The sequence below is a fragment of the Carassius auratus genome, chromosome 3, assembly GCF_003368295.1.
Source record: "Carassius auratus strain Wakin chromosome 3, ASM336829v1, whole genome shotgun sequence".
Lineage (NCBI taxonomy): Eukaryota > Metazoa > Chordata > Actinopteri > Cypriniformes > Cyprinidae > Carassius > Carassius auratus.
In genome coordinates, this window is record NC_039245.1 from 3,937,524 (window position 1) to 3,961,333 (window position 23,810).

At 38.5% G+C, this 23,810-nt stretch overlaps 2 protein-coding genes across 4 annotated transcripts; one reads left to right on the forward strand and one right to left on the reverse strand.

Annotated features, from left to right (window-relative positions):
• Positions 1-123: 123 nt before the first annotated feature.
• LOC113044010 (SH2B adapter protein 1-like) lies at positions 124-17,149 on the reverse strand. 3 transcript variants are annotated; one of them, XM_026203608.1, is made up of 11 exons: positions 16,760-17,147; positions 16,446-16,490; positions 13,442-15,479; positions 12,694-12,795; positions 12,381-12,472; positions 12,150-12,235; positions 11,726-11,878; positions 9,292-9,503; positions 5,131-5,305; positions 3,431-3,521; positions 1,917-2,091 (listed from the first exon to the last, which is right to left on the reverse strand). In XM_026203608.1, exons 3-11 carry the CDS (start codon positions 15,116-15,118, stop codon positions 2,070-2,072), a joined length of 2,610 nt encoding a protein of 869 aa, XP_026059393.1. In that variant the 5' UTR covers positions 15,119-15,479; positions 16,446-16,490; positions 16,760-17,147; the 3' UTR covers positions 1,917-2,069. The 3 variants fall into 3 exon arrangements, with proteins under 3 accessions (XP_026059374.1, XP_026059384.1, XP_026059393.1); XM_026203589.1 differs by lacking the exon at positions 3,431-3,521 and having other exon boundaries at positions 124-2,091; positions 16,760-17,149; XM_026203599.1 differs by lacking the exons at positions 3,431-3,521; positions 16,446-16,490; positions 16,760-17,147 and adding an exon at positions 15,692-15,781 and having other exon boundaries at positions 124-2,091.
• A 1,813-nt stretch (positions 17,150-18,962) lies between these two features.
• LOC113044026 (heat shock 70 kDa protein-like) lies at positions 18,963-21,894 on the forward strand. The gene is made up of 2 exons (XM_026203619.1): positions 18,963-19,118; positions 19,565-21,894. The coding sequence occupies exon 2, from the start codon at positions 19,591-19,593 to the stop codon at positions 21,520-21,522; it is 1,932 nt and encodes a 643-aa protein (XP_026059404.1). The 5' UTR covers positions 18,963-19,118; positions 19,565-19,590; the 3' UTR covers positions 21,523-21,894.
• Positions 21,895-23,810: the final 1,916 nt, after the last annotated feature.

Below are 23,810 nucleotides of genomic sequence, written 5' to 3' on the forward strand. Positions count from 1 at the left end.
TTCAGTAAAGTATATCTATCTATCTATCTATCTATCTATCTATCTATCTATCTATCTATCTATCTATCTATCTATCTATCTATCTATCTATCTATCTATCTATCAAAAACACAACCCAAGACATATTGTTTCAGAATAATTATATTATATCATATCATCATCATTTAATTCAATGTAGTACCTGAAACTAATTACACAGAGTGGGCAACAATGTCCACCTTAACACACGGTCCCAGCACATACAGACAGAGAGAGAAGTGAAAAGAGAGAGAAGGCACAGTAAGAGGTTTAAATAAAGGGTAAAAGGGGGGAGCACAGGGAAAATGGAGAGAAAACAAATAACAAATGATCTGTAGGATAAAGAAGAGAACAAGTGAAAAAGCAGAGACAGAACGAGAGAGACAAAGCAGGAGAATACAGATGCAGGCACTGAACTGGATGGCAGACACTGCAAAAAGACAGACTGAGGCACAAAATCAAGAATGACTGGCACGAAACAAGAGGGACTGACAATTAACAACATGAAAAGGCACAAGAAGAAAGGGGCTCTTTATCTATTTTTCCTTTTCAAAAGTTTTCCTGAAATCTGTGGATACCGAAGCACAGTTTGAAGGAGAACGCAGTGGGACAGAGTGAGGTTAGAACAGATATAAGAAGGCACAACAAATTAGAAACAGAAAAACTGATTTTGGAGAACAAATATTATGCGTTCATATTATAAACAACAAAAATAAAGGCATTTTGAAACGAACAAAAAATAAAACTACTATTATTTGGACAATTATTATCATCACCATCATCAGTTATTATCGTTTTTTCAATAATTTCTCTTTCTTTTTTTTTTAATGAAGGACATTCTCTCTCCTTCCTCTGGAATCTATCTTAGAAATAAACGCACCAATAAAACCAAAGACTGTAAAGCTAAAAGGAAGGGTAGGATGCAAAGACAGCGAGGGAGAAAGAGAGGGAGAGAGAGAGCAGAGGAGCCAGGCGACAGATCAGGACTCTGAGGTAATAATGGAGTCTATGGAGATGTTTAATATGGTAATTAACCTTAAGAAGAAGAAGAATACTAATGGACTTCAGAGGACTGGGCTTGAAAATTTTTGGCAAAAGTGGACGTTGTTAGGCTCGAGGCAATGCCCGCTACTGAACTAGCAAAAATCAGTACAATTGAAATTAACAGGATAAAAAGTTATTACTTTGTGACATTCGTAGTTTGTCAGTGGCAGAACAAAAAGAAAACAGCTTAAACAGCTCCAGTAATAATAATAACACTACTAATAATAACAAGAGTGCTGGTGGGTAACAATCTCCTCTCACCTGAGGGAAAAAAGAAACTCCTTTTCTATAAGTGCGAAGGGTCAAAGAATACTAGCCATCTAAATCAATAAGTGAGTCCGACACTGTAATGACTTGACATTGCGATGACGTGAAGGACTCTTCAAGAAATAAGTTGCTAAAAACACAACACCAGCTCAGTGGCGGTGCTCACACTTCCGTACCTTCCCTTGCAGCAGCACCAGAGGACCTTTCGCACTGACAAACACTGGAGAACCAATGAGTAAAAGATGACCAACATTTTCACAATGCACCTCCAGTTTAGTGTAGTACCATTACTTAGTGTTTTAATAAATTGTACCGTCAGTATCATATATGCTTATGTGTTTGGGTGTCTCTCTCTCTCTTTCTCTCCATCTCTCTCTCGTACCATGAATGCTTAATAGTGTTAATAACTCGGTCGTGTGACCCATCGGTCAGTTCTTCCGCTGGAGAATACTGAAAACTGATTGTGAAGGGCTCTCCTCTTCTTCCTCCATCCCACCTCGTTGTTCTCCACGTTTTAGAAGAAGGAGTACTGGTTGTCGACGGCTCTTGCTCTCCCTCCTTCTCTCTCCTCGCCCTCCACCCCTTCCAGCTGGAGGAGGGGCGGGTCCCGCTCCCGTTCCTCGCACTCTTCCGCCCCGCTGCTTGCTCCAGCGGCCTCCGTTTCGCTCCCTCGTTCCTGCGGCGGGGTTGGGGGCGGAGGGCGTCCGGGAGGCAGAGGGGGAGGAGGTGGCTGAGGAGGACTACGGGGTCTGCTGGTCAAGTCTGAGGACAGCAAACAGAGAGAGGAGGTGAGAGGGATGACATTTGAATGGGCACAAGACAAAAAACTGAGAGGAATGACAATAAGATGCAAGGAAATCTCAGCTATGAGACATGCTAGTAATGGAATTGGTCAACACATTGCACACAGACTGTTCACACCCTGCCTCCACTAAACAGCTGTAAAGAGTCATCGATTGATTGCATTCGTTACATACTGAATCACGTTTATATGGAGACAGAGCTCACTGTCTGCAAATGTGTGACATTTAATAAAGATTGCTATTAACGCAAGCTATAATGAGCAAAGGTTAAATGAATGTGTTACCCTGCGACACACATTTCAGGATGGATGTGTGCAACTGAAACCCAGTTGTGAATGAGGAAGTTAAGCAGACAGATGTGCACTGAAGTGAACGGATGACCTGTCACTACCTCTTTTCTGTCTTATTCTAACAAGCTTCCTCTTCCTCACATCCTGTATTCCTCAAAATGTTTCCCACCATTTACTCTGTCATCTACTATAGCAGCTGCCATGAAATTAAAATGGACCCTATTTACATTCTTAATATGGTTTCCTCATCTTATTATGCAAATGTGAAAAAACTGTTTTTATGTTTGCATAATTTGGGGGAAATGTAGTTGCTCTGTACATTGGAAATGAATGATTTGCATGATGACTGTCACTTTGATGATTCAGTCCTGGCCCACCCTACATTTCCTCATTAAATATATTATTCCACTAGGAAATACACAACTATTATTTGAGGTTAGTTAGCTTTTTTTTTTTTTTTTTTTAAAGAAATTAGTAGTTTCAGTGAAGACATTAAATAAAAAAGTTATACATTACATTAAAATGTTTTTATGCATCTAAGACATTTAACAAAATAGTTTACAGACAATATGAAGCAGCACAGATGTTTTCAACATTGATAATAATAATAATAAAATGTTTATTGAGCACCTAATTACCATAAAATATAATGGATGAATAATGTGACACTGAAGACTGGAGTATTGATGCTCATAATTCAGTTTTGCCATCAGAACATTAAATTAAATTTTAAAATAGAAAAAAAAAATTGTTTTAATGTTTCACAATATTACTGTGTTACTGTACTTTATCAATGGGCTATAACTGCTAACGGTACAGTAATTACGTTTTCAAATGACCATTTCCTTCCTGTCTCTGACACTTAGAATCAAACAAGCTGTTTTTGGTGCTATACCTTTAATATTTTTGTGTGTTTAATTTGCTAACCCCCATGTACCAGCATGATTTGATTTCCTTCTGTCAGACCTTCTCTGTCTAACTCTCTCTGTTGAATCTGGTCTCACTTACACACAGTCAGAGATGGGGGTTGATGGAGAGTCAGGGTGGCGCGTGGTGATGACATCACAGACTGTGGGGCGGCTGCCTGCCCTTTCCCGGCCTGCGAAGATGACCCAACGACAAACAACAACAGAAACAGCCAATCAGAGCTCTGATATGCACTATGGAGAAAGCCAGAGGCTGAAGCAGGACGAGACGAGCAGAGGTACACTACGAATTAGTGAGTGACCAGAGATCAAAATGAAGGAAGGCAACAGGTTATGGAAAGAAAATAGATTCATGTTAGAAAGAAGAATGGAATATAACAGAAGAATAGGAGAAAAGATGCAATGAAAGAGAAGTATAGTTGTAGCATCAAGATGATATGATGTAATGAAAAGGAAATACAGGTTTGAGGACATGATGAGGAATGTTTTGAACATTTTAAGAGGTCACACACACAGAAATCTAATAAAGAGACAATCATTGAATAATAAATAAAAAAAAAGCAAAGCCATGCGCAGCCATCCAACAGCAGACTCCGGCAGCAGCGATGAATCCGTGTGTGCTCAAGTAGTTGTAGCAGATGCTTGCACAATGCGTCCTTTCAAAAGCATGCCGTGACAGGAAGTGATCTCACACACGGGGTGATCCCACATTTAGTCATATCTCTGTGACAGGTGCAAACAACTCATGCGGTGACCATGCTGTTTATGAATACACACATACACAAATACACATATGATCACTCTCCAGATTCATCCCACTCACATGACACACACAAGCTCGGTGCCAAAGACCATGTGTGTCGCTTAAATCATCCCAGGATTAAAGACAATCAAACTGACAGGAGATGAATGCCTTCTAAGAAATCTTTCTTGTTGTTTTGTTTCCTTTCATGGGCCCACCGTGATCTCCCCCAAAACAGCTGTTTAAAGGGCTGTCAACTAAGTAATCAATCACTTTGTCATAGTTAATGAAGTCATACTACTCTCCCTCAAAAAAACAAGTGAATATTTTTGAAATGGTATCAAAATGCACAGGAAATGCAAACATATGATATAATAATTCAACAGTAAAACAACCCGAGTCATAGTTTATGGATGTCATGTCACATGTGGTGTGAAGGTGCAGACTCGTGTACGTATTAACATTTCTATGCATTACTGTGATTCACTCTTGGTGATATTTCACTCCTTGAGTATCAATAATAATTTCCTTTCACCGTACTAAGAATGCAAATGACTTTACCTTCGCAAAATATATCATCTGGGTTTCATTTATAAATGAATAACCTATAAAAATGTTTTTTCTCGTCCAGCTTTCTTTCAATCAGCTGTTAAGTTTCTGAGCTTTTTGAAAATCTCTCAAAACAGAATTATTAAATTGTCAAATTAAATACATGCCAATAATTGCTTAAAAAATTAACATTGTTCTAAATTTGAATCCCAAGTGTTATATTTATATAAAAAAACATGTATAATTCAGTGTATAAAATATAAAGTTGTCAAATAAACTACTAAAAGTCTTGGATGTATAGTCAGTGTATTTATACAAAATTTTTTATCCATTTAGCTGTTCTGAGGGAGATGCAAGTGGCACCTGTGATCACGTGATCACCTGTTCGTGCTCTCAGAAATTATCTGTCATCTAAAAAATGCAGCATTTCCCTGTTATTTATACTATGCCGTAAACCCTCATGCCTTAAAGTTGAGCCCAGCCTTCAATACCTGGTTGCCGGACATTCGTGGCCCCCACAAAGCTGATGAGGGTGACATCAGAGGCACCCCCAGACTCCAGGGGAATGGGGTGCACACGGAAATGCTCCAGCATGTCAAAAATGGACTGGAACCAGAGATGCTGCACACGGCACTGTCCATCCTCGTTCAGGGAGAGACGCAAGTGCTGTGAAAAAGATGCCAAAGAAAAAGGAAGAGGTATTTACTTTATACTGTATAGGTATGTTACTTTACACATACCGATACTTCTCATCAGATGGACACTACCACTCAAAAGTTTGAATTGAACAATTTTATTCAGAAAGGATGCATTAAATTTTAGAGATGGACCAGTGGATTTTACCAATAATGATAACATGAACATTAATCAGTAGACCACTATTAAATTGATAAACATGTCAGTGAAGACTTTTATGTTACAATTTCTGTTTCAAATAAATGCAGTTTTTCTGAACATTCTATTTATATTTATTTTCTATTAAATCCTGAAAACTAAGTATTGGCTTCTAAAAATATTAAGCAGTTTAATTGATCGAGCAAATTTTTTTCAAGACTGGTAAGAAGAAATGTTTTCTGAGCATTAAATAAGGATATTAGATTTAGTTATATCATATGGAATCAATCTTTCTGATATAGATATCGTACCTTAAAGTGATGATGTTACTGATCATTTCCTTGTATTGTGCATGCTGCGTATCACTAATATTAAATATATGGCACAGCGTTACCGTCTGGGCAGAACTATTGTTCCAGCCACCAAAGACAGATTCACAAATAGCCTGCCTGATTTATCTCAACTGCTCTTTGTGCCCAAAAATACACATGAACTAGACGAAATGACTGGGAACATGGGCACTATCTTCTCTTAGAAGCGATTCTCTTCTCTATTAGAAGCTGTTGCCCCCATCAAACTGAAAATCGTTAGAGAACAATGTACTGTGCTATGGTATAACAGTTATACCCACTCTCTCAAGAAAGAAACTTGTAGTCTTAAGCGCAAATGCAGAAAACCTTGGAAGTTTTTAGAATTGTGTGGAAAAACAGTTTGTACAGCTATAGACAGGCTCTAAAAACTGTCAGGGCCGAGCATATTCACAAATTCATTCAAAATAATGAAAACAATCCAAGGTTTTTATGTAGCACAGTGGCTAGATTAACAAATAACCAGACGTCACCTGATATTCCATCAATGTTTAATAGTAATGACTTTATGAATTTCTTCACTGATATACACTGATATACTGAAATACAATAACAAATGTAGATTCTACAGAGTCTAATACTTCAGTTTCATCCATCGCACCCAAAGATAAACTGCAGTGCTTTACAACTATAGGACAGGAAGTGCTAAATAAACTTAGCACTGCATCTAAACCAACAACATCCTGTACCCACTAAATTACCAAAAGGGTTGTTACCTGTAGCAGAAGAACCGCTTCTCAATATTATTAAATCCTTGTTATCTTTAGGTCATGTTCCAAATCCATTCAAGGTGGTGGTTATTAAGCCTCTTACTAAGAAACCACAACTAGATCCTAGTGAACTGGCAAATTATAGGCCCATTTAAAATTTTCAATTTCTGTCAAATAAAAAAAAAAAATTAAAATAAAAGATCTGTATGAAGAATTTCAGTCAGATTTCAGGCCCAACCATAGCACAGAAACTGCACTTGTACTGCACTACAAATGACCTGCTTCTTGTGTCAGATCAAGGCTGCATCTCATTTCTAGTTTTACTTGATCTTAGTGCTGCGTTCGACACCATAGACCATGACATAATCATAGATTGATTACAAAACTATACAGGTATTCAAGGGCAGTCTTTAAGATGGTTTAGATCCTACATGTCTGATCGCTACAACTTTGTTTATTTATTTAAAAAAATATGGTGTGCCACAAGGATCTGTCCTAGGTACTCTGCTATTTTCAATATACATGTTGCCCCTTGGTAATTTTATTAGAAAATACAGGATTAGTTTCAACTGTTATGCTGATGATACTCTACTACGTATTTATCTAGATGGATGAACTGTTACTTCCTCTACATTCAAAAATCCGGGTGATATATTAGACAGCAACTTGTCTTTTGAAAACAATTTTCCCGATATTACAAAACAGCATTCTTTTGTCTTAGAAACATTGCCAAGCTACCAAACATGTTACCTGTTTCTGATGCAGAAAAGATAGTTCATGCATTCATGACCTCTAGACTGGACTATTGTAACGCACTTCTTGGTGGTTGTCCTGCATCTACAATTAACAAGCTACAGGTAGTCCAAAATATAGTGGCTAGAGTCCTTACCAGGTCAAGAAAATATGATCATATTACCCCAATTCTAGGTCTCTGCACAGTCTACCTATTAAGTTCTGTATAATTTACAAATAGTGATATGCCTGTATCCAATTTTCATGTTGCAATTAATTGCTCATGTTTTTATCATGGTATATGGTATTATTATCACATTATACAAAATAAATATCACAGTTGCAACTTTCAATTTTAACAATGTGTTATCAAATATTGGAATATCTAAGAGTAAGGAATGTTCAGAAGAATTTTGTATTGGCAGTTTTTTAACTAATGAATTAACTAATGTTAACTAATGAAGCCCTAATGTAAAGTGTGAATAAACAATAATGAATCAAAACACTTTCAAACAATATCTAGAGCATGTTGTAGTCCAGATTAAAATTGAAAAAAAAAAGTTTGAAAATAATAGCCTATTAAGTTTAAATATTTAAGTATTTGGCACTGTGATGAACACAATAGCAAATCCACAAATTTAAATGACTATTTAAATACGTTTTAGAAAGTAGTGCAGATGCTTTACTCTGGTTACTCTGGTTTCCAGAGTAAAGGCTACATTTTCTGCAGTTTAGCACCATCTGCGCATCTCTCACTTGTTCCCCAATGTGCTTCTCAGGCGTGCTTGTTTACATCAGAGTACACCATAGACTGTATAAAACAGGAGCACACACTCTTTCAAGCAGCATACAGCAGTGTTGTGCATTTTGACCAGTTAATGGGAAAAGTATTCTTAAAATGCATTCCAAATTATGAATCATTTGTAATATATAATTATTCACATTATTTAGAAGTGCCCACGATACCGTGATATATTGCATTACCGAATACCAGCACATATCTAGATACAAAATATTATTACTTACTTATAAAAGGCCCTTACCGGTTTAGCTCTTGCGTACCTAACTAGTCTTCTACCATGCTTCAATCCATCACGCTCCCTAAGGTCACAAAACGCTGGACTTTTGGTAGTACCTAGGATAGCCAAGTCCACTCAAGGATGTTGAGCTTTTTTGCATTTGGCTCATAAACTCTGGAATAGCCTTCTTGATAATGTTCGGGGTTCAGACACACTCTCTCTGTTTAAATCGAGGTTAAAGACACATCTCTTGGGTCAAGCATTCAAATAACGCATCTCATAATTTTGGACTGCAGTTATAACCGATCAAATGCACATTATTATTCTTCAGCTTGGGTTAAACAAATTCATTTTACTTTGTTGGAACAGCAGCTACGCTAATTATGTCTCTCTTGGTTTCTCTGTTTTGTCATGGGATTTACATCCCGTGGTAACTAGGAATTACAAAGGCTCCAGTCTGGATCCAGAACACCTGAAAAGAGATGATGCCAACGCCTCAGAGGACCTCAGATGATGCTAGCCTTGAAACAACATACAGAGTGTGAAGTGTGATTGCATTGTATAATAATTGCTGTTGATAGTGTTTGATTACGTCTTTAATTTATTTTTCCGTACATTTCTGCCATATTAACATAAACTGGGACACCACTGATAAGCTACTACTAAATATTGTAGAAACTTAATTTTCTGCAAAGTTGCTTTGCAATGATTTGTATCGTAAAAAGGGCTTTACAAATAAACTTGTATTGAATTAGAATGATTTCTGAAAGTTCAAGTAATTCTGAAGTAACTGAAGTTAATTACATAAATACATTCAAAAAGAAAACAGTTACTTTAAATTCTAATTATATTTCATAATATCTTCATATTTGATCAAATAAATGCAGCATTGGTGAGAATAAAATACTTAAATAAACAGAGGGAAGAAGCAACTTACTGACTTCAAGCTTTTAAATGGTAGTGTAAAACAACACCCCATTCACATTTACCTTTGCTTTGCCCTGGAAGTTGAAGGTGAGGACGTACTCCCCACGCCGTGTCTCACTCTGTCGCACAAGGAACACTCCATGGCTGGCCATGCCGCCCGCCAGCACCAGCTGAGCTGCCTTAAGACGGGACAGTGTGCCGTGGAACCACTGACACTCACTCAGAGGATGTTCCACCGTCTCTGAAACAGAACCTTCAGAGAACAGGAATGACCCTGTGGAAAACAAGGAACAAACTGAATACCTCTGATCTTGGTCTATGATAAGAATAAGAGTTAATGTCAGTAGCTGGGATTCCATCTGTGTACTCTATGTGGAGATTGTTTTGGGACACCTGACCATTACACCAAGAGGTGCTTAAAGAATATCACATTCTAAATACATAGATATTATTAAATACCAGCTGATAACAACCGTTTGTCCTTTTATCCAGTACAGCATTTGTGAGGTTGTTGGACGACAAAGTCTGGCTCATAATCTCAAAGTTGTTTGATTGGGCTAAGGTCATGGCTCTGTGTGAGGGCCTTGCCTAATCCCTCAAAAACAGCCCTGTACCATTATCCCTACTTCAAACTATACAGTTTGTTGTCTATACAGTTAGTGTTCAGGTTATGTCAGGAATCCCCACTTTGCCCATTAGATCGACAAACAGAGAAGCTTGATTCGTCACTTTACAGAACAGGTTTCCACTGCTCCAGTCCAGTGTCAGCATGCTTTATACTACTTTATCTGATGCTTGGCATTGTACTGGGTGAAGTGAGGCTTTCAAGCAGCTGCTCAGCCTTGTAAACTCATTCGATGAATCTCCTGTTGAATCCGATCTCCTGTTTTTGTGCTGACATTAATGTCAGTGGAAGTTTGCAAATCTTCAGTTATGAAATCAACAGAATGTTGGTGACTTTTACGCACCATGCACCTCAGAACGCCTCTCTATGACTTTACGTTGTCTTCTGTTTCATGGCTGCTGCTGTTCCTAAACAATTAAACTTTTCAATAATACCACTTACAGTTGACTATGGAATATCTAGCAGGAAATACATTTTATGAACTAATATATTGCAAAGGCGACATGCCATCACAGTAACACAATCAAATTCTTCAGAACAAACCATTTTTTTCACAAATGTTTGTGCAATCTGCAGACTACATGGCTACGTACTTGATTTTATACACATGTGGGAATGGGTTTAAATGCATGAATTTAAAAACTTAAATTCTATAACTTTGCAATACTGGAAAAAAATATGAGCCATGTTACTAAATAATTTGCTCAGAGAAGACAATGGATAATCAAAAAAACATGGCAGACAGCATACGTCACCAGAGAGAAGTCTGTTATTTCACCTGATGATCCAGTTCTTTTTATTAAGAATTACAACATCAAAAAATTCTTAAAAGCAGAAAACACGCATGGATATAATTCACAATAAGATGGAATTAGAAAATAAATAGGTGCATTTTATTTCATGCTGACTTAATTGAAATAGCAACCATGCCTTTCCTTGTAGCTAAAATGATATTCAGGAATATAAAGGGATTCTGCTTTATTTGCAAATTGTTTTCTCAATATCCCTGTTTTTCGCAGAAATTAAATAAGCAGCTTGGACTGAAACACTGACTTCTGTGCCCTATTTAATCATGAAATATTTACAAGTGCATTAAATATTAACAGGATTAGAGTAACATAAGGTGTGTTTACATAGACACTTTTTGCTTCCATCGGAATGAATTCATTCTGATTGACGAATCCGAACGTAGTGTTTACATGAACGATAAATAAAGTGATCGGGTTGATGTGTGTGTTTATATGTCACAAGCTTCTGATCGGATTTACTCTTTTGACGTGCACTCTACATGAATATACAGTTTCCCTTCTGCTGTCGCATACGGTTTTAAAAAGCACACTTGATATTTATCTATTTCCGGTCCTAATTAGGCGACGACCAGGACATAAACTGTTGTGCCGTTTTGTTTACTTGAAAAAAATAAAAATAAAAATAAGCTAGTAAAAGTGCCCCTTCCCGCACCCAAAACTAGTCGTCTGTTGATGAGAGTCTTAAACAAGGACTAGTGGACGTTGTCCTGCTCCACTTCACAGACGCTGAGTGAAAGGGGAGTTTTATAATAATTCACCAGGAAGAACAGATACATCATACATCATTACACTATTTCTACGTCACTTTGCATGCACAGTACTTTCCAGTTTCGATTTTCAATCCGATCAAGTGTTTACATGTCCACTTACCCGGATTACAAAAGGAATAAACCACCCCTTACAATCCGATCGAAATTTTAGTTGGATCTGGCCAAGATGTGCCATTATTATTCCGATTGTGCTTCTAGTCCTATTACAATCTGATTAGTAGGGCCCATGTAAACACAGCTATAGATGTCATTGTGGTCTCAAAATGTGTGCGTGTTTCACACAGTACAGCACCTGTGGCATCAGGAGTTTCAGCAAAAGGTGTGCCAAGACTAGCTCCGCCCCCACCAAGCAGTCGACTGTCTGATTCATCAAGAGGGGCACGGGGTGGCAACTCAGGAGGTAAGGGCTCCAGCTGGGGCGAACCACCAACTCCACCATAGCACACTATAGTGAAGACACATACTCATATATCACCGTCTGTAGTTACTGATAAGCCTTTATATTCATTTTTGCTGTCAAATATAAATAATTGAGTTCAGGATCAGATGTTTTAAATCCCTGTTAATCACAAAATTGCTCTCCTCCATTTAAGCAGTTTGAGTTTTGTGGGCCGATTCTAGCTCTGGCAAACATGATGGTAAGAACATGTCCCATTACACATACTGTCCTGAATGCAGCTGACCACATCTTGGTGACATCATCTCCAGACGCTTACCTTGAGACAGGCGGTCGTTGAATTCTGTCATACCGCTGAGCTCACTGAGAGCACTGCCACACACTCCCTCAACATCCTCTTGCTCACTGATGAGAAAAGGTCAAGGAGTACATTTGAGATCTGAGTTTTGATTGTCATACATGCAAGCAGACTACTAAGAATGATCTCTTTATAACCTTTGAACACACATTCACTTTCTAATGATTAAAAATCCGAAACATGAAGACTTGCCTCAAACAAATGGCGTTTCTGATGTCACTAAGCCAAGCTCTCATCTGAACCGCATCTCTGGTCTCGATCACGTACCGCACCTGACCTTCCACCTGAAGAGATCAAAGGTGCAGATATACAAAGTGTTCATTTATTTCATGATTTGGATCTGTGAGATGGGTGGTACAACACAGGATGTAACTGAATGCAAAGTGACGTGCAAACACAGTTCTGTATAAAATATTAAAAAGATCTTAATTATATTATATTTGTAGAATATTTCTATATTATTTGTTGCTTTTTCACCACCAAAAATAGAGTTGTGCTGACGTACCTGTAGAAGGAAGGTGTTCTCTTTGTCTGGCACCTCTATAGCTGTAGTGCTCCTCACATTAACAGTCGAGCAGCATGGGACAGTCACTCTGGGCTTGGACGACTAGAAGTATTCAAAAACATCATAATACATAAATGATTCAGAACTTAAACTATAATAATACAAATAACTAAATAAATACACATGCACTACTCAAAGTTTGGGGTCAGGAAGATTTTTTTACAAGAAATTAATATTCTCTTCAGCAGGGATGCATTAAACTGGTCAAAAGTGACAGTAAAGGTATTTATAACATTACAAAAGAACAAATAACCGCATTTCTTCTGAACTTTATATTCATTAAAGAATCCTGAAGAAAGGTATCAACAGTTGTAACAACACAATTAAGCAGCACAACTGTTTTCAACATTTTGAATAATAATAAATGTTTCTTTAGCAGCGAATCAGCATATTAGACTGATTTCTGAGACTGAAAAAAATCTACTCTCTTATTGGAGGAATGTTACATTTCAAAATATATTAAAATAGAAAAGAGTCCCTTTAAAATATAATATTTCACAATATTAAAGTTTCAATGTATTTTTGATCAAGTAAATGCAGCCTTGGTGAGCATTAGAGACTTCCTTCTAAAACATGAAATCATTACCTTAAACTTATGAACAATGGTGGTGCATATATAAAATGTGTAAATCTATGTAAATACTCATTTCCACACAATTTACATAAGAGCAGAAATCATCTCACTCACCTTAGGTGGGATGTAAAACTCCAGGAAATACTCCAGCCCTCCATCCCCTCCATCCTTATCTCGTTCTTTCAGAACTAGACGGCACTTGTGCCAACGCATACCCCTTCCGTCTGCAGCTCCTCCCATGGCCGTGGGATGTCCTGACGCTGTGCTGTCTGTGCCGTGATGCAGCAGTCCAAAGGGAAATCCTGGGAATCCATGAGTGCTGGCAAACTCGTCCGAAGAGGAGCACACGGTCACACCTCCCTCCCGTACCAGCCTGCCCATCTTCCTCTGGGCACCGATGCTGCTTGGGGGTAACGCCGAGGGCGACACGGCTGAAGAAGGTGGAGCTGTGGTGGACAGAGTCGGTGGCGGTGAGCGAGACAGCCGCAGTTTCTCCAACCGGTGACTCCATTTCTCCTTTTCCCCATCACCGTTGCTTCTCCGCCAGTCACGGGCCTCAGAGAGCGACAGAGAGGTGGCGCTACTGGAGGATGATGGGGGCAATGAAGAGGACGACGAGTGAGGGAGAGAGAGGGGAAGGGAGAGAGAGACAGGGATAGAAGTGGGAACACCCTGCGAGGCGGAGTTCCTCTTGGCGTCTTGCAGGCCTGTAGTGTAGCTGTAACTGGAGGGAAGCGGGGCAGAATTACCAGAGCTGCAGTTCGGAGGAGAGTCACTAGAGGAGCTGCGCCAGTGCAGGATGCCTCGCACGCTCCCTCTGACGCTGCGGCCCACGCTGCGCAAAGAGAACCGCTTTTTTAGTTTATTCTTAGAGTGACCCCCAATGGGTGTCCCATTGCCTTTTGACCCAGAGTTTGCTGGTGTGCTAGAGGGACTGGGGCATGTCGGAGTCTGGCTGAGATCGGCTCTATCCAAAGTCATATCACCCTCGTCCTCATTGTCTTTTCCTACTACATCTGTCTCCACCTCCCCTCCAGCGACAGGCCCAACCCAGCTGTCGTCTTCTTCTTCCAGGTCTTTGTATTCAGGTTGGTTATATTTGACCGCTATTCCCCTCTCCTCCCTCCTCCCATTATTCCCACCCATAGAGGAAGAGCATGAAGAAGAGGAGGAAGGAGGGAGAATCTGAGTATGAGCATACGAGTCCTGAAATGCTCCGGCACACTGGAATTGCTCTGTGCCACGGCCCTCCTGGATTGAGACTGGTTTGGGTGCAGCCCGCGTGTGAGTGGGCAGGGATAGGGTGGCGGCTTCTGGCGGCAACAAGGACGGAGATGCTGCGTCCTCCTCCAGCGACGTAACGTCGGGTTGGGCAACCCAGCACACCGTTCCTTCCCTACCCACACTGGTCCCCTCGAGCTCGCTCTCGAAATGTCGAACGAATCGGTCAGTAAAGCGGCGGCAAAAAGCAGCTGCCGAATCAGGGGAGTAATGAGGGTTCTCCTGCAAGAAGGCCCGGAAATGCCGGGCGAAGTCACCGGCGGCTACTCGGGCGTGGAGCTCACAGAACTCGGTCCAGCTGAGGCAGGGAGACGGAGATGGTGTGGGTGTTTCAGATAACGATGACAAGGGCTGACTGGCAGGATTTGGAGGAGGCAGTGGTGGGGGTCTTGTGGAGAGGGGCAACAGTGATGGAGATGGAGGAGAAGGTGATGGAGATGGGGAGGGTGGAAGGGGAGACGAATCAGCCGCAGCCCGTGGACTGGGCGGGGTTAAGAGGGAGCCGTTCATGACTAACAAATAAGTGCCCAATTTAAGACCAACTGATCATCAGGGACATCAGGGTCTTTGTGATCTATGTGTGTCTGGGGGGCACGCGATCTGCTCATCAGGCTACGGTTTTAGAATAGACATAAATTTGTAGCCTGAAAATGACTGATATTTGTTTTCCCCCATTTAAAGATTATTTAACTTTGTAACGCCAATGTCTGGTGCTCTAAAATAGTTCACATTCTACACAAAATGTGTAAATGTATGTTTGGGGAATATCACTAAAACATGTCATGAGCAGCAGGCTGAGCTGATGGTGGTTCTCAGGTGATCTCCGTTCGTTTTAAGGCTCTGCGAAGATTCTGTGGTAGGGATTTGTGACCTAAATGTCAAATATAAAGGGAAAAAATTTATAAAATTAATACTGTTATTTTTGAAAAAAATTATCATAATAATAATAATAATAGTTAATCATAAATAAAGTAATCTGAAAAAAAAAAAAAACAGAAATTATAACGACATTACGGTTATAGGGATAATTTGCCCCAAAATTTTAATTCTGTCACATTTAATCATCATCATGGTGTTACAAACCTGTATGAGGAGTTAAATGGCAGAATGACAACTTCCTTGGATTGAAGAATAATGCAATGAAAGTGAATGGAGACTGAGGCTGTCTTTCTGCTTAACATCTCTTTTTTGTATTCCACAGAAGAAAGTCATACAGGTTTGGAAAAATCATGAAAATGAATAAATTACGATAGATTTTTTTTTTCTATCTATCTATAAAAGCACAAAGTATTTGTAATAAATAACTTCACAGTACTTCTCTCTTGACCCAGTGTGACTCCTGTCATGCAAATAATAATAGTAATAATAATTTAAATGTGCTCACTGCTCACTTATATTTTATCTACATTAACATTACAATCCTGTTCAGATTATAGAACTATGTTTAAGTCTAGGTTCTGATTTAAGCACAAAAGTGTCCTAAAAAAAAGTAAATGTCACATCAAAATTGGCTCTAACAGTTATCGCTAAGCATTTCATGAACATGATCAATCTAAGAACAAGCTTTGCAGCACTTCCAATGATGCAAATGTTACATTTATAGGTTTATAGTTAGGGTGTTGTTTAGTTATGAGACTCAATACACCTGATATCTCCAAAACTTGCTGAGTGCTAATTTCTCATCTATATTATTAAAGAGCCACATACAACCAAGAATGGGAGCTTCTTGAGCATTTGAGCCAAAAATAATCGAGACCGAGACACTGATATGAAACCAGACGATTTACATAAGCGGAAGATGTTGAAGTGATGCTCATGAGCCCCGGTGATAACTCACCATCTTCAGGCGAGTGTGTAACGCGAGGCCGGTGCAGTCAGTTAGCTGGAAAGGAAAACACATCAAGCTTAAATCCCTGTCATCTGCAGTTTCACTAAAATTACGCAATATGGGAAATCATACAAGGCTTAACAACACGCTTCGATGAACTAGCTGACTGAAAAAATTTTAAGTTAACTGTCATAATACGGTCTCATGCTGATAATGTCAACACACCAAGCTAACTCGGGCTAGCCTGTTAACTTTAGCTAACGAACGCTGGCTAGTTTGCTAACGATCTCATGCAATAGAAATAAAATGTCAAATCAACTTACCTTTTTTGCACAAAAGACGCTATTTTTCGCTGGCGTGAGTGAAATCCAAACAAGATGAAATGCAAATGTATATTGAACAAGCCTGGTGCTAAATAGCTAGACCAGCACTGCTAATAAAAGCTCAAGTTTGAGCTGCTGGTCAGCTAGCTGGCTGTATTGCTAAGCAGGCAGTGTGTCTGCCAGTATTCAAATTACTATTCATTGCTCTCCGTCTGGCTGTACCCCGTTGATGCTAAACGTATTGAAGAATCAAATGGAATCTATTTATTCATAAAGGGTTTGCAACTGCTCGTGTTGCAGGTATATGAATATTTCTGTGCCTGCTGTCCCAGTCAGTCTCTCGCGATACAGAGGGAGAGGGTGTAGTTTGGGGGACAGGGAGTGTTGGAGAAGGGGGATTTTCAATGGGACAAAAAACATCTGAGGAAGAGGGATGTGCACTTTTTGGAGAAGCCACATTGGACAGTTGTGTAAAAAAAAGAGAAACAAGGATGGATTTTGTTCAGGCTGATGGCTGAGTCATATATGGAGGCTGTAATACACACAACTTGAGATTGCTTCTTGATTATTCCAGTAAGAGAAGCTGTGCTCACTGAGAGCTATTCAGAGGACTGAGAAATTAGAAATGCTATGTAAAATACATTTAAAATACAAATGTTTAACCTATAATAATTTGATAATGTACTTTTGTTTATCTGATCAGCTACATAATTGTAGAAGATCAGATTTATTTTGACTTCAAAATCTCCGAGCTTTTTTATATAGTTTATTTTTTTTTTACTGTTATGGTGCTCCCACTCCCCATTTTACATCTTGTATATTCAGAGCGTGTTTTTTTGTGTAACCATAGAAAATTTGCAGGGACACATCAATAGAATATTCTGTTTATTTTTGTTTATATCAAAGAGGTAAATAATTATAGCTCTGGAGTGGAATAAAGCACAAATTTCATTCATTAGGCTTAAATACGGAGACTCTGCTTAAAGTAAAGTTTCTTAACCTCACTCAGTAAACATTAGTCTCCCAGCAGAGTAGAAAGGAAAAAAGGCTACTATTTTCCACCGAATAGGCTACTGTATTGTTTTGGTTGAAGCTTATGATGATGAGCTGGTATTGTCATCAGAGATCAGCAGGGATCTGTGTCTTTAATGTGATGTTCATTCAGTGTTAAATATAAAGATAATATAATGTTTTTATAAGGTAGCAAAAGACTCATTCATGACTGATTTTGATAATGATCTAAGGCATAGCATCCTTTTTCATATTTATGAAATGTATATATTCTTAAATACTAAAACTACATTGGTATTTTTTTTAAACTGATTATTATTGTTATTTACAAATCACTTCTGATAATTTTGGACAATGTGTAGTTGGCTGTTTACAATCTCTGTTCACACGTTTGTTGTCTGTAAACGGTAAATGTGCCTTTCACTCATAATGACCAGATCAGCAGACTGTCAAGAACAGTGAAAAAGCATTATAGTGCATACCAGAGTAGATCTTAAAGTACATGAACAGACAGGTGTTTGTCACAAAAGAAACATTTGTCTCTCTTTCATGTGCATTTAGTGCCCTCTATTGACTACGGCTTAACAAAACAAGATCTTTAACATTTAAGATTAAAATGACAAGATAGGCAAACATTTTAGCTTTCATGAAAACATTTGACCTAAATTGATTTTTCTTCTAATTACGTTTGACACACATCAGTGTTTCACCGGGAATGTGATTTATGAATATCAGTCATTCAATCATTGTATGCTCTGGATGATATGTTGAACGATGAATTCATGAATTAAATTGAATGATGAATTAAACTTAGAAAATGAATCATGCTGGAAACAAATAAATAAATCCATCAGGGTAACGGCAATCACAGATATCAGATATTATACAATGTTGTATTTAATTATTGTAAAAAAAGAAGAAGAAAGCGTTTGGATTGACTGTCAGAAATAAATCCGATGTGTTTTATACAGATTAAGTAGTTTTCTGAATGTTGATGATGCTGTACATGCAGTCTATACGAATACTAAACAAGTTTTTCATTTTTATGACTAGAATCTTAGCGAAGGCTCCAGAAAATACATGAATGTTCCTATATGCTGCCACAGCAGCCATGGGCGGAACTTTCTGTGTTTCATCCTTTCATTGGTCAGCTCAGCGCGAGCCTTCGAGAAATGTTTAGAACGTGGAAGAAGGAGACAGACGTCTATATAAACAGCAGCGGAGGTCGAGAGCTTCAGTGTTTCTGCAGGACCAGCTACGATTACCGCGAAGAAAACGAAAGTGAAGACTCTGAAGAATCAAAACTGTTGAAGAAGCTACGGTGCATCTACTAATACAATATTTTGAGGTAAGCATATTTATAGTATTCTTGTTTGGTTTCTCTTTATTATCTTATTTTATCTCCGCATTATTGACGTGTCCCTGCAAATTATTCTTGTTTAGTTTCTCTTTTTTATCTTATTTAATCTCTGTATTATTTCACTGTTAAGTGTGTATATCTGCTTTTGTGTCTTAAAGATAAATTAAATATATATTCAAACACCAATATTGGTTCTCTAACGCTTCGTGAACACTATTAACATCAATTGGAACTTTATAAAAATAATAATTTTTATTTGTGCATTTGGTATTTAGTTAGTCAGCCTCTAGATCCTTCCATAGACCTTCCTGATTCATATATTTATTTACTAATTACATTAATATTATATATATTTTTTGCCTACTGCTTTTTTGCACAATGTATAAATGTTTTATTTAATTATACATATTTAAATGATTTCTAATTTCTTATAGTTAGCTCTTAACTACCTGTGAAAAAGATGTCATCTGCAAAAGGAGTTGCTATTGGGATTGACCTGGGCACCACCTACTCCTGTGTGGGGGTGTTTCAGCATGGAAAAGTGGAGATCATCGCCAATGACCAGGGGAACAGAACAACACCCAGCTATGTTGCCTTCACAGACACCGAGAGGCTCATTGGAGATGCAGCTAAAAACCAGGTGGCCATGAACCCCAACAACACCGTGTTTGACGCCAAGAGGCTGATTGGCAGGAAGTTTGATGAGCCAGTTGTGCAGTCTGACATGAAGCACTGGTCTTTCCAAGTCATCAGTGATGGAGGAAAGCCTAAGGTACAGGTTGAGTACAAAGGAGAGACCAAATCATTTTACCCTGAGGAAATCTCTTCCATGGTCCTGGTGAAAATGAAGGAGATTGCAGAGGCTTACCTGGGAAATAAGGTGACGAATGCTGTTATTACAGTTCCTGCATATTTTAACGATTCCCAGAGGCAAGCGACTAAAGACGCTGGAGTGATCGCTGGACTGAATGTCCTGAGAATCATCAACGAGCCCACAGCTGCAGCCATTGCCTATGGCCTTGACAAAAGCAAAGCTTCAGAGCGCAACGTACTGATCTTTGACCTGGGAGGAGGCACCTTTGATGTGTCCATCCTGACCATTGAAGATGGCATCTTTGAGGTGAAGGCCACGGCTGGAGACACTCATCTGGGTGGAGAGGACTTCGACAACCGCATGGTGAATCACTTTGTTGAAGAATTCAAGAGGAAGCACAAGAAGGACATCAGTCAGAACAAGAGGGCCCTGAGGAGGCTGAGGACAGCGTGTGAGCGAGCCAAGAGGACCCTCTCGTCCAGCTCTCAGGCCAGCATTGAGATCGACTCGCTGTACGAGGGCATCGACTTCTACACGTCCATCACCAGAGCTCGCTTTGAAGAGATGTGCTCGGACCTCTTCAGAGGAACACTTGAGCCTGTGGAAAAAGCCCTGAGGGACGCCAAGATGGACAAGTCTCAGATCAATGACATTGTGTTGGTCGGAGGATCAACAAGAATCCCAAAGATCCAGAAGCTTCTGCAGGATTTCTTCAACGGCAGAGAACTTAACAAGAGCATCAATCCAGACGAGGCAGTGGCTTATGGGGCTGCGGTCCAAGCCGCCATCCTCATGGGAGACACATCTGGAAACGTCCAGGACCTGCTGCTGCTGGATGTGGCTCCACTGTCCCTGGGCATCGAGACGGCAGGTGGAGTCATGACGCCACTGATCAAACGCAACACCACCATCCCCACCAAACAGACCCAGACCTTCACCACCTACTCAGACAACCAGCCCGGGGTCCTGATCCAGGTCTATGAGGGAGAGAGGGCAATGACAAAAGACAACAACCTTCTGGGTAAATTTGAGCTGACAGGAATCCCACCTGCTCCACGTGGAGTCCCGCAGATCGAAGTGACCTTTGACATCGATGCCAACGGGATCCTAAATGTGTCCGCGGTGGACAAAAGCACTGGAAAAGAGAACAAGATCACCATCACCAATGACAAGGGCAGACTGAGTAAAGACGAGATCGAGAGGATGGTGCAGGAAGCAGACAAGTACAAAGCTGAAGACGATCTGCAAAGAGAGAAGATTGCTGCCAAAAACTCTCTGGAGTCCTACGCCTTCAACATGAAGAACAGTGTGGAAGATGAGAACCTGAAGGGAAAGATCAGCGAGGACGACAAGAAGAAAGTTATTGAGAAATGTAACGAGGCCGTCAGCTGGCTAGAAAACAACCAGCTGGCTGACAAAGAGGAGTATGAACATCATCTGAAGGAGCTGGAGAAAGTCTGCAATCCAATCATCACTAAACTGTATCAGGGAGGGATGCCAGCTGGAGGATGTGGAGCTCAGACACGTGGAGGATCAGGGGCCAGTGCTCAGGGGCCCACTATTGAAGAGGTGGATTAAGTAAGAGATGAGCAGTGTAATTAATTTTGGTTAGGTTTCTTTGTAATTCCATTTAAATTATTTGTTGTTTAAGAATTTTTGGAGCATTTATTTGGATGTTCTTGTGGACCACTACTGCTGATTTTCTGGTGCATTGTATGCTACATTCAAATTTTTTTTGGAGAATATTACAATATTGTTCAAAGATTCGAGTTGAACATTTACATTTGAAAGAGTGCATATAAAAGTTTTTTGTTTGTTTGTTTTTTTGTATATCTGTTCTGCTACATTGTATGAAATGCTAATGTATACTGTACGTCTATAAGACCTCTAATGGTATTCAATGTGTTATCTGCACTTTAAGAAATAAATACAAAGTGTTTTGCATGCTGAGATGTTGAAATGTGATTTATTTTTTTTTTTCTTTCTGTGTTTAAATTCAAATTGTAGGCATTGATGTTGTGCCATATGAAAGTGTTTTTTTTTTTTTTTTACAAGAATCTGAGCATTACAATAAACGGTTAAATATAAACAAAATATTACAAAAGACTTTTTTTTTTTTTTACTTAAATGCTCAAATAATTAAATGTTCTCAAATGCGTATGCATGCCTTAAATTGATTGACTCTTAAGTTGGCCAAAGCTTAATTAACTATGTCAATGATTATTATAGGCTTACTTGATCATCATTTAACAGTGAAATGCATAAAGGCCGTATCTACAGTAACTAATCAATTATATAACATGAAGATAAAATCATTTTACAGATTCCAGAGTGTGGTTAAAGCAGTCTGGGTTAAAGAGAGAGTAATAAATATAAACCAAATAGAAACTAATAACATTAACTAAATACAGTACTATTGCAATTTTTACAGAGCTCATGTTTTTATTAATTTTAAAGGGACAGCCTACCCAAAAACGAAAACTCTGGGATCATTTACTCATCCTCATCTCATTCCAAACCAGTATGACTTACATTTTTTGTGGAACATAACCATATATTTTGATAAATATCTATGTTTTTGGGGGTCACCGAAATGGTTTGTCTTTAAAATCAGTGTTGGGACAAAACCAGTTACATGTAATGGATTTATGTAATTTAATTGTAAAATAAATGTAACTGTAATCTGTTACAGTTACTGAGAAAAAAAAGTAACTAGGATTTACACAAGCTTCAGTCTGGATCCAGAACACCAAGTGTGATTGCATGATTGCACTGTTAATAGTGTTCATCACCTGTTTTATTACAACTTTAATTAATTTTTCTGTACAGTTCTGTCATATGCACATAAACTGAAACTCAACACTGATAAGCCACTACTAAATATTGTAGAAACTTAATTTTCTGTAAAGTTGCTTTGCAATTAATATGTATTGTAAAAAGCGCTATACAAATAGACTTGAATTGAATTGAATTTATTTTGAAGAATAGTGAATCTGTTTTTGTGCAAGTGAGTAAATGCATGTTCACATTTATTCTAGATCTACAGTAACCATCATGTTTACACAGTGCACATACAACTTCTGCACTATAGGGACAAGAGAGATGTCAGTCAATAAATGGAAAAACAAATTAACTGCCAGTACTTATTTTAAAAGTATTTCAGATATTTTCTTGTAAATGAAAAAGTAATGTGTTACCTTACTAGCATAGTTATAGTTATAAATTTATCCATAACAGACTACTTTTTGATTACTTTTAGATTACTATTACCAAACTCGTTTATCACATTGATTTAAACAGGACAATCTTGTACCATATTGATATAAAAATAGAGTAAGAGTAAGAAAATATATTCCATTTGATGTAATTAACAACATGAAGTGCATTAAACATTATATTACATCAAGGATTCCCAAACTGGGGTTCATAAAGCAACTGCAGGGGGTTCATGAGTTTAATTAAAAGCTAAACATTAGATCATAATACTGTAAAATTAAAATAAATTGTTTAAAAATATCATCAGTCAAAATAAATCACTTAACTAAAAATATGAAATTTGTTTACCTGCATCATGTGACCATTAACCAACTTCATAGAACTGTGAACATGCAAATGTTACACTTAATTATCAACATATTTATTTTCAAATCTCAAGGGAACTTCATGTAAATATAGGTAAAAGAGGTTCAGATGACAGGAAAGTTTGGAAATCCATGTATTACATGTAAATAACATGAATATGTGCATTTTTATGTTTTTGAAAGACAAAAGCCTTCCAAAGAGATGGTTATACATGGTTAAATAACCCACCCACCATAATTCAAATAAAAATTAATGTGTTCATAAGTACTTGATGCAAAGCTGAA

What these genes read in the sequence shown, in the direction of transcription:
- LOC113044010 (XM_026203589.1), bottom strand. Translation starts at nt 15,118, where the DNA reads ATGAACGGCTCCCTCTTAACCCCGCCCAGTCCACGGGCTGCGGCTGAT. An exon ending in TGAAACTCCTGATGCCACAG is followed by an intron (nt 9,504 to 11,725) that starts GTGCTGTACTGT and finishes TGTTTTCCACAG; the next exon opens with GGTCATTCCTGTTCTCTGAA. An exon ending in CACGAATGTCCGGCAACCAG is followed by an intron (nt 2,092 to 5,130) that starts GTATTGAAGGCT and finishes TGCTGTCCTCAG; the next exon opens with ACTTGACCAGCAGACCCCGT.
- LOC113044026 (XM_026203619.1), top strand. Translation starts at nt 19,591, where the DNA reads ATGTCATCTGCAAAAGGAGTTGCTATTGGGATTGACCTGGGCACCACC.